This window comes from Trichophyton verrucosum, assembly GCF_000151505.1.
Source record: "Trichophyton verrucosum HKI 0517 chromosome Unknown contig00977_1.f1.exp, whole genome shotgun sequence".
NCBI lineage: Eukaryota > Fungi > Ascomycota > Eurotiomycetes > Onygenales > Arthrodermataceae > Trichophyton > Trichophyton verrucosum.
Window position 1 is genome coordinate 1 of NW_003315205.1, and position 10,388 is coordinate 10,388.

The 10,388-nt window shown below is 47.9% G+C and overlaps 4 protein-coding genes across 4 annotated transcripts; 3 read left to right on the plus strand and 1 right to left on the minus strand.

Moving 5' to 3' along the window:
• Positions 1-568: 568 nt before the first annotated feature.
• TRV_07279 (SNF2 family helicase, putative) lies at positions 569-2,391 on the plus strand (the record flags this gene model as incomplete). The annotated part of the gene is made up of 5 exons (XM_003018655.1): positions 569-764; positions 824-1,557; positions 1,620-1,793; positions 1,880-2,001; positions 2,058-2,391. Coding segments are annotated over 5 exons (1,560 nt in total), but the record flags the coding sequence as incomplete, so codon positions are not given.
• Positions 2,392-2,851: 460 nt separating this feature from the next.
• On the plus strand, positions 2,852-4,555 carry TRV_07280 (TPR domain protein; the record flags this gene model as incomplete). The annotated part of the gene is made up of 1 exon (XM_003018656.1): positions 2,852-4,555. One exon carries the CDS (start codon positions 2,852-2,854, stop codon positions 4,553-4,555), a length of 1,704 nt encoding a protein of 567 aa, XP_003018702.1.
• A 543-nt stretch (positions 4,556-5,098) lies between these two features.
• On the minus strand, positions 5,099-6,018 carry TRV_07281 (uncharacterized protein; the record flags this gene model as incomplete). The annotated part of the gene is made up of 3 exons (XM_003018657.1): positions 5,099-5,550; positions 5,637-5,823; positions 5,944-6,018. The coding sequence occupies 3 exons, from the start codon at positions 6,016-6,018 to the stop codon at positions 5,099-5,101; spliced, it is 714 nt and encodes a 237-aa protein (XP_003018703.1).
• Positions 6,019-6,988: 970 nt separating this feature from the next.
• TRV_07282 (uncharacterized protein) lies at positions 6,989-8,645 on the plus strand (the record flags this gene model as incomplete). The annotated part of the gene is made up of 2 exons (XM_003018658.1): positions 6,989-7,080; positions 7,187-8,645. 2 exons carry the CDS (start codon positions 6,989-6,991, stop codon positions 8,643-8,645), a joined length of 1,551 nt encoding a protein of 516 aa, XP_003018704.1.
• Between the last annotated feature and the right edge of the window lie 1,743 nt (positions 8,646-10,388).

A 10,388-nucleotide genomic window follows, 5' to 3' on the forward strand; every position in this document is an offset into this window, starting at 1 on the left:
TTTCTTTTTCTTTTTAAGAGCAGTCTATCTACTAATACTGATAATACTGAATGTCGGTAGAATCACAACTTACTCTGAAATAAGAGCTTCTTGTCAATTTCCAGTCCCCGAATTTACTAACAAGGAGGATGAAACAAAATGGAAATCAAAGAACTGCGGTTTCCTACATAATTTCAAGTTTCGGCGCATCTATCTGGACGGTAGGTAAACGTCCTTACAACACCCAGCAAGGAGTCAGACTAACAGTCAATAGAGGCACACGAGATTAAAAACTATAATTCCAAAGCTAGCCAGGCAGTCAGACTTCTGACTGCGAAATTCCGTTGGGTGATAACTGGCACTCCTATTCACAAGTAAAGGCACTGTTTCGATTGAAATATTTTCCATCAGCTAACACGAGATATTTCTCTATCTTTGTGCCAGTGATGTCACGGAATTTTACTCCTATTTCCAATTCTTGAAGGTCCCAGCACTAGAAAATTATTACATGTTCCTTGACAAAATTGTGAATGTATGAGCCTCATCATATTTTATGTCATACTCTTATGGCTAATCGATTTTGCTATAGAATGATCCTGATCACCATAGGCTTACCAATTGTCTTCGTGCATATATGTTGCGCCGAACTCACGCAGAAACTCTATTTGGGCGTCCTATCCTCAAGCTTCCCGACATTGATGAAAACACAATAGTTGTTAAATTTTCCATTGTGGAGAGAGCCTTATACCAAAAAATGATTGGGAGCTTCTTAGATGAACATCTTAGTTAGCCATGACCCATTTCTACTTTTCATATGGTCAGTAGGAAATCTAACTCTGTATAGACACCATGCGCACCATTGACGGACTTGACAACTATCTCGCCCTTCTGCTTTACCTGCGAATGTTTACATCCCATCTGCTATTACCACAAGATGTAATAAAGCAGATATTGACTCCTCAATTTATGCAAGAAATTGAGCCTGAAATAAAACAGAGCTCTGATATTGAGGAAAGTGAGGTGTTCAATTCACTTCAGGCGTCGTGGTTCGCGAACCCACCGAAGCCTCTAGATCGCTCGGGAAAAGAAGGATCGGATGCCGGAATCTCAACATTGTTTGAATCCGTGATGGGCAGCTCAAAAGAGGCCGCAAACATCATGGGTTGCATTGAATGCAACCAGAGACAAGAATCAGTTTTCATATTATCATGTATGCACCTTTGTTGTTTCGGTTGCATGCCAAAGTTACCACGAGTTGGAGACGAACAAATTACATGCCGTTGTGGTTTGACTGTATCCTATAAACCATGCCTTGATCTCCAGAAATTCTGCCGTAGCAAGGCAATACGGAGGGAGAGAGGTTCGAAGTCTAGATGCATCGACGAATTTGAACAGGATATGGGAACTCGAACTATTGGCGAGACGGTACTTAGCGCGAAGCTAAGGGCTGTGAAAATGTTCATTTCTAACTGGCTCAAGGAATCACCAGATATTAAAATCACAATATTCACACAGTTTCTGGGAATGATTAGTGCCATAGCCTCGGTGTGCGAGGCTGAAGGTTGGAGATACACCACGGTATGGATGTTCTAACTGGCTTTTTACGTCTTGTATCGGCGTGCTAACTGTTACCTCGACAGCTTTGTGGGAAACTGCACCATAGAACTAGACATGCAAACATCAAAAGGTTCCGCGAGGAGAACGTTAGCATCTTGATCTCCTCGCTGAAAGCAGGGGGTGTGGGCCTCGACCTGACTATGGCTAGCAAATGTATCCTGGTTGATTTATGGTGGAACGAGGCAATTGAGCAACAGGTAAGCAGCACCCATCTTGCGCTAATTGATTCGAAATCTCCTGAACATGTTAGGCATTTTGCCGCCTATTTCGCATAGGCCAAAAGAATGACGTAGAGATCATTCGTATATGTGTCGAGAACACGGTCGATGACCGCCTCCAACTTATTCAGAGTCGGAAATCTGAACATATAAGAAAGGCTATGGGGTCAACCGTCCTCGCGCAAAGGCTAGTCCTTGGTGCTTTTCTATATCTTCGAAATGGAAATCCTAACACAGCTATAGGGATACCCTTGCCGATATTTTGACACTCTTTGGGGTGGAAGAAGATGAGAATGCAGACGGGGGATACAGGTTCTTGACCGAAGAAGAGGCGGCTGCACAGTTGAAGGAGAAGGACAAGACCCCTGATAATAACGCTGACGCTGACGCCGAAGCCGAAGCCGACGCCGAAGTTCTACCTGGACCTGAGCCTAAGCCTGAGCCTGAGCCTGAGCTTGAGCCTGAGCCTGAACCTGAGCCTGAACCTGAGCCTGAACCTGAAGGCGAACCTGAACTTGAGGCAGAAATTGAACCTGAACCCGAAGCCAAAGTCGAAGTGGAAGCTGGCGCTACCTAACTAGCTAACTAGTCAAGGAGCACTGCATTCCTCATCTATTCCCCCCCCGTCGCACCGTTTCACTGCTTCCTTTGGAAAACCATAAACAGGGGCTGCTGATAAAGAAGCTTCTAGTTAACCGTGGATAGAAAAATACAGCTGGTTGTTCCTTTCGTTCAATTGCTTTTAACTAATGAAGTTAACTACCCCAGCTTTTCTCCTTCCACGTGACTGTAACTAGTTAGTTAGTAGAAGGTTCCCCGGGGCCAAGGTTAGTTATGGGAAAGAGACCCATGTCCGAGGGCAACAGGGCGTTTTCTCACGACGAACGAGATGGCTTCTCAGCGGGGAAGACATATAGCCATATTACTGTCGAGTACATACCGTCTGAGAGACCTCAATACGTTTAGATGCTGAAGGCCTACTCTTTAGCACAGCCCTACCACCGCACGATTAACACGGTTAGCAGACCCGTTGGAGCATGGCAGACGAAAAGAAGCAGCTGGGCGCTGCTGCCGGCCTGCAAGACGGATACTATAATCTCGGGGCATATCACCGTCCCATTAGCACGAGAAGCCAGGGTGCTCAGACGTGGTTTGACCGTGGGCTGATATGGAGCTTTGCTTTTAACCATGACGAAGCAGCAGCGTGCTTCCAACGAGCCATCGACGAAGACCCCGACTGTGCCATGGCGCACTGGGGACTTGCGTACGCTTCTGGGCCCAACTATAACATGCCGTGGGCATTTTTCAATGCTGAACAGCTGGGATATGTGGTGACCAAAACCCACGATGCTGCTAGAAAGGCAGAAGAGAAGGCACAGGCGCCAAGTGTATCCGCAGTTGAGAAGGCCTTAACCAAGGCTTTGATACATCGATATCCCCAAGACCATCCCGTGGAAGACTGTGCAATATGGAACAAAGGATATGCTGATGCGATGAAGTTGGTATATCAAGCATTTCCCGACGACCTGGACGTTGCGATGCTCTACGTGGATGCATTGATGAATCTGACTCCATGGAAACTGTGGGACTTGGTGACTGGAAATCCAGCAAAGGGAGCGCACACACTAGAAGCCAAAGATATCCTCGATCGTGCCTTGGCCCAAGAAGGCGGGCTTTCTCACCCTGGGCTTCTTCACCTTTACATCCATCTCCTAGAGATGTCTACTTCACCAGAATCGGCATTACCGGCAGCTAACCAGTTAAGAGGGCTTGTTCCTGACTCTGGACACTTGAACCATATGCCATCCCATATTGATATCCTGTGCGGTGATTACCAAGGTGCAGTCATATCAAACTCAGATGCGGTTATTGCCGATGAGAAGTACGTTGCTCAACATGGAAAGATGAATTTCTACACCCTCTACAGGTGCCACAACTACCACTTTAAGGTGTATGCAGCCATGTTTTCAGGGCAGTCAAAAATTGCGGTTGATACTGTTAAGCAGATGGAGGCAACTATACCTGACCAGCTAATACGGGAATCTACCGAGATGGCAAATCTTCTGGAGTCCTTCGTTGCTATGCGGGTACACGTCTTGATCCGATTTGGAATGTGGGATGAGGTCCTCGCTCTTGAGCTACCAGAAGACCAGTACTTATACTGCGTGACTACTGCAATGAGACTGTATGGAAAGGGAGTGGCATATGCCGCGACTGGAAGAATTGAACAGGCACGAGAGGCTCGTGAAGCTTTCCGAAGCGCAGTAAAACGAGTGCTGCCCACTCGCACGGTATTCAATAATAGCTGCGCTGACATCCTGGCCATTGCCTCTGCAATGCTAGACGGTGAGCTAGAATACCGCCTCGGACACTACGATACTGCATTTGAACACCTACGCCATTCCGTCAAGCTCTATGATTCTCTGCACTATGATGAGCCATGGGGTTGGATGCAACCAGTTCGACATGCATACGGTGCTCTTTTGCTTGAACGGGGCTATGTTCAGGAGGCGGCCGCAGCGTATCGTGCAGATCTGGGACTAGATAACACCGTGCCTCGAGCACTGCAACATCCGAATAATGTCTGGGCATTACATGGGTATCATGAATGCCTGGAAGCTCTAGGAAAGACAGATGAAGCGGCAAAGGTTGCGCAACAGCTTGCTACCGCGGTTGCCTTGGCAGATGTGCCGATCCGGTCATCTTGCTTCTGTCGATTGCGGACTGTTGCCAGAATGTAAACATTGTTGTTTCAATCCTGCATGTATTGTTTCAGGACAGCATAAAATGAATAACAGCCAGATGAAGGTTGGATGAAGGTTCTCGACTCTGCTAGTAGTACTGCCACTACTACTATGTATTTCCATATACTTTGAGCAAGTAGTAAGTATCATGAAAAGCTAAAAGAGTTTCATATTATAAAAGCTGTCCTCGTTGCTCTATCAAGGAGTTTTAAGGCAAGCAAAAAGGACACCAAAACAAAATAAGTGTAAACCCTAAGATTCACCAACAGCATAACACGAACACCTTCCCGTGTCAACCATGGCTTGGATCAGCCTTAGCATCTGGCAATGAGAGTGCAGGTCGTGTAGGTATCGAAATCCTGAAACTGCACACCAAACACGTGGGGGGAAAGGGGGGGAGGGGGAGCGAGCGAGAACAAAATCGAGATTAGAAAGTACAGGCTACCTATTCCTCTGGGGGATTACGAGTAGCATTTGAAGTGGTATCATCATTATGGATATTGAAATGTCGTTAAAAGTCGGTTGGTGGGTTAGGTCGATTTAAGATTGGATTTTGTTGTCTCCCTTAACAGCCTCAGCGTAGGTTGGTGGAGCTCTGTGCTCACCCTCAGGCCTACTGCTGCTTCCCTGATCTGGCGCGCCACCGGTCTGATGTGGTTTCTGAGGAACTGGGGGTGGAGGAGCAGGCCTTGACTCAGGGTTTACGTTGGTGCCATACGAGCGCTGCTGCTGCTGCTGCTGCTGTTGCTGGTGGTACTGGTTAGGGTGAGCCTGCTCATGGGCGATGTAATAGTATGTGACTCGGCCCGCCTCAGCGTCTCCACGCTGTCCATGTCCGACGATGGGTCTGTATCCATCTGGGTACTCGTCGTCTGCCTCTGGGTACTTGAGAATGATGTACCATGCATGAAGCAGACCTGGGACGTACCCCAGGCAGCAAAGGGCGATGTTGATAAGAGAATCAGCAGAGCAGACGCCGACCTTGATCCAGACTACAGGTTTAACAAGCCGAAACCGTTAGTATCATGCCATATAGTTACCGCTTGAGAGGAGCGCGGGAGCGAACGGGTTAGCGTACCTGCGATGGGCGGGAAGAGGACGGCCAGAATGGCCAGGAAGGCGTCTGGCGAGCACATGGTGGAAAATGAAACAGAGTCGATCTGGTGTCGCAGCCGTTCTTCCTTTTCTTCTGCTGCTGCTCCGTGGTCCTTTTTGTAACAGATCAAGCTGAAGTGGCTGCCTGGCGATGTTGCTTCTTCCCTTTCCTTGCGCCTCGCTCAGTGACGTCTCTGCTTAGTCAGCGTATATCACGTGGAAGTCACTCTCCAGTAGCGTGTACTCTAATAATATCAAGGCTTTGCCTCGCTCTGTCAAAGTGTCAAAACCAGCTCTGGCCGCCGCCCATCCTTTCCGCTTCTCCAAAATCTTCGCTTGGCGGCCGCCAGCGTCTGTCTATCCATCCCCGTATCGCTGCCATCTGTCGCCCATCATGCAGCATCTATGTGCATCTCCCCCCAGTGCTCCTCCGTACGGTCTTACTGCTCCCCCTATAGCTGACAGCTGACATCGATATCTGTATTACATAATGGTATTTTTTGTGTATCAAAGCCCTGCAGAGACTTTCAGGGGCGTGACGGGATGTCCCGAGAGGGCGTAAAGCGGGCACAAATACCGATTTCCCATTGGCTGCGGCCACATAACCAGCCAATCACAGCTCACCGTGCTAAAGTAACTTACGCCATACACCTCGGATACCACTGCGCTTTACCGCTTTGGGCCCCGTCGCCCGAAGCGTCGACCCTTCTCGTCCTCCTCCTCTTTTCTTCAACTTCAACTCCAGCTGCAACATCGCATCCACGGTCAATCGTTCGGTTCTTCGTCTCTCGTTACGCCCTGTTCGCCGGCAGACTTGCCTGTCCACTCGTTCGTTTTCTGTCGAAGGGCTTGTCGCGAAAGGGTCCCTTTTTTTCACCACCTGGAACGTCGAATTACTAAGAGAAACACTCCAACAACACACCACGTCAACCAGCAACACGTCGGTCTTGTTCTGTCATTCATTAAGCTCCAGGGCACATACTTGCCCCCAAGAAAAGCTCTTCCTGAACTCAAAGGAACTTACGCATTCCGTCTTCATGTCGATGATATCTGCCGCTACCCCATCCTTGGTTGTCTTCTTGCTGTGACTGTGACTTTGGCCCCAGGAAAAACCTCTTCAGTCAGCAGCTCACAGAAGGACCCGCACCAAAACAGATAAGACACTTTCGGCATGTCGACGGACTGTATCTCGCTCAGGGGATCGAAGCAATGCCCCGCCTTCAGTTCTGCTTCTATCTCTGTCAATGACCGCTTGGTCGGTCAATAGTACGTGTTCCTCGGTTACTCTATTATTACTCTGCTTGAAAAGAATCAGGGATTGACAAATCTATTTTGATGGATAGCCCTTTTCTACGATATGTCTCCAACCTCAACGATTTCGATGAGAAACTCGGCTCTTACGTTCGCAATGAATATGTCAAAATGAAGTATGTCCTCCATCATTTTTTTTTTTGTTTTGTTTTGTTGATTTTCTTTAAATCTTCGTGCCTCTTAATACATATCCAAGTGACTGATCATATTTCGCCTTGACAGGTACCAGGACATACTCGGATGCGAAGGTTTGAACCTTAAGAACACATCTTCTCTCTATGCTCAATATACGACCAGCGTAATATGTAATGGAATAATACAAAATTCAAAAGAGCCGTGTCGTCTGTCTGAACGAAGCGCCAGACCACTTTGTGCGGAGAGCTGTGTAAGTTGTTCTCCTTTCCTCAATCTGACAGTAAAAATTGCTAATTCATGTCACTATCAGGCAATGTTTGCAACCAGTGAAGAAATAATTACAGTCAACCAGGATCTATGTCGGTCCCCTAAACGCAATCACATGGACGAAATAAGGGCAGACTTCACGGTTTGCGCCATTCCAGCTAATTCGCTATCCGGACAGTGCATTCCTGGCACCGATAACGAGCCAAACGAATGCGGGTTTGGAGAAAATCTGCTTGGCCTGTGCGGTTTCTGCTCGCAGACTTCAATCAATGGCACTGATACGTGCTGCTACGCTGCCAATGCGGAGCAGCGTTGCAAGAACATCAAACTTCCAGAAATCTCATCACTGCCACCTCTATTTCCACATCCAACTTCGACACCCTCTCCCACGCACACTGACAAACCAGGTGGCGGAGGTCTAACTGGTGGACAGATTGCCGGAATTGCCGTTGGAACAGTATTGGGATGTGCATTTTTAATCGGTCTGGCGGTTCTATTCCTCCTTTGGAGAAGACGGAAACGGAATGAATCTGCTGAAAGCATTTTCAACCAACCTACGCCTCCCCGGACCATGGCAACAGCTCCATCATATCCCGCTGGCGGCAGCTCAACTAACAAGCAGCAGAAAGGATATGAACCCATTCCCGGAGGCCGTGTTGCGCGAATGTCAGCACTTCAAGGTGGTAGTAACCCACCATCACGTCACGCATACCACGATTCGGATTCCGATGTATTTGGAGACAGCCCTTCTGGCGGCAAGTCGAGGCGTATTCCACCCGTCACAGGAAGAAGAAACGGCTCACTTTCTAGCGCGTCTGCCCTCGCTGGCGATGGCGACACGTTATCTCCCAAGTCTGGCAGCGGTGCCCAGTTCTCTTCTCCTGAAGGCGTTGCCAGCGGCCAGTCAGAGCAGCTCCCTTATTTCCGCGACTATTATTCACAGGACGACATCCATCCAAATGACAGAGTATCTGTTCTCTGGGCATATCAACCTCGAGCCCCTGATGAGTTTGAACTAGACAGAGGTGACATGCTGAAAGTCGTTGGTATATGGGACGACGGCTGGGCAACAGGTGTCCGAGTCAATGAGAAAGCAGAGGACTATGACTCGAAGCATAAACACAGTCCGCTCAGAGATAGTGGTGTCTCTCACGGGTCAGAGGCACGACCTCCATCTTCACCAACTACCGGAGAAATAAAAGCATTCCCAGTTCGTCTAAACCTAGCTCCATTCTTGTGTTACTTATTTTTGAATCTATTTACTAACGGCTCCATCTAGCTCGTCTGCGTATGCCTACCACAACATTGGCGAAAAACTATCGACGGCTACCTTGAAGGAGGTGACCAAGAACCCTCATCTTAACGGATATCACCTTGTCTATGCTTGTTTTTTCCCTTCTCCTTTCATGCGTTGATGACACAAACTAGTTTCCGGCCGCTCAGGCTCTGGCGTTATCTTTTCCTTGCCTTCTTACATTCTACAGCCTCCCTTTTACTTTCTTTCCTTTTCTTCTTTTCCTTTTATTTTATTCCCCAAAGAGTTGACCCTCTTACCGCAAATACCTTGGCCTTGCTTTGATCACGCCTATATCCATTATACGGTACTACTTTTATTTCTTTCTCTTCTAGTGTCCAGCGAAGACCTTTACAGCAAATTCTCCAGTGACATGTACGTCACTCCTTTTTTTTTCGGAAAAGACAACAACAAAAAGAATAAAAAAAAAAAAAAGAAAGAAAGAAAGAAAGAAAGAATTTCAATCCTTATGTGAATGGGAACACCCTAATATCTCACATGCTGCAGGGCTAGTTCAGTCTGGATCTTCGAGCAGTTGGGTTATTCAGTTTTTGCTCTGGTGCAAAGCCGGCAAGCACTGTTCGAGCAACGCACACGCAGCACCCGCCCTCACTCTCAGTTTGCCCGGCTCCTCCACCGTTCGTGGAGAGGGTATTTCCTTGTTCTAGTTTGTTGCTGCTCACATGCTGCGCTTCCTCTGACTTAATTGCTTCTCGTACTCCGTACGCTAGATGTTAGTTGTGTTAGCTGCCTGTTTCTGTACTTTTTTTACCTTGATGTAGTTTATACCCCCCAAGAGATCCCAAGCCAGGCCAAAGGGTAGTTTGTCTTAATCCTAGTTGTTAATTACAGTCCATCCCTTACATTTACCGTTTTCATCGTTTATACTCCGTACACCTGGGGCGAGCATGACCACGGGACAAACCCACAATTTACTTATAAGTCCCTGTTCAATTTTTGCATACACAACGCTCTGAGACCAAGCATGCTTAATTCAACCAGATAGGTATCCACCCTCTCTTCTCCATCACTACATACAGACTATTACCTCTTCACGGTGCTCGGCGTGATCGGCCTCTTGAAACACACAACCACTCGACATATTAACTATCCGGCAATGTAATATAGGACAGGGATCATCAACACTCTTTCTCCCCCAAACTCCGTCGTTTGCAGGTGGATGGTCATAAATATGGCGTGATCGTAGGGGTGCTCACTTAGGTACCCTTTTGCTTGCTACACTGCTGGCAGGCCTGACCTTTCCAGCGCCGTGTCATGCCATGCCAGGCCATGCCACGGTCACAGTCATGTCGACCAGCACCAGCAGCATCACCATCATCATCTGCTGGCAAGCAACATGGCGTGATGGATGCACCGTAGCTATGCCACCGGCGCAGCAGGATATATACCAAGCCCGGCAAAGACATGTAAGCATCTGTCCTCTGTCAGCTCTATTCCATGAACATGTATATTATGTATCTCTGGCGTGACCATTATTATTTGTCCGTATGTAGTTTAAAAATAGAGAGCCTCCATCTCCATCCGGTAACCGTTGCATCCTCACATGTAATATCTATCATCCGTTCACTTGTTTAGGTAGTGACTTAGTCGGGCCCATCAGAGGAGCAAGGGGAAAAGGAGCCCAGTTGAGCACACCGATGCCGTGAACACAGGATAGGATACCCCTGATACTCGCCTCTCTCGGTCCGGACATTCTTCTGATGGCTG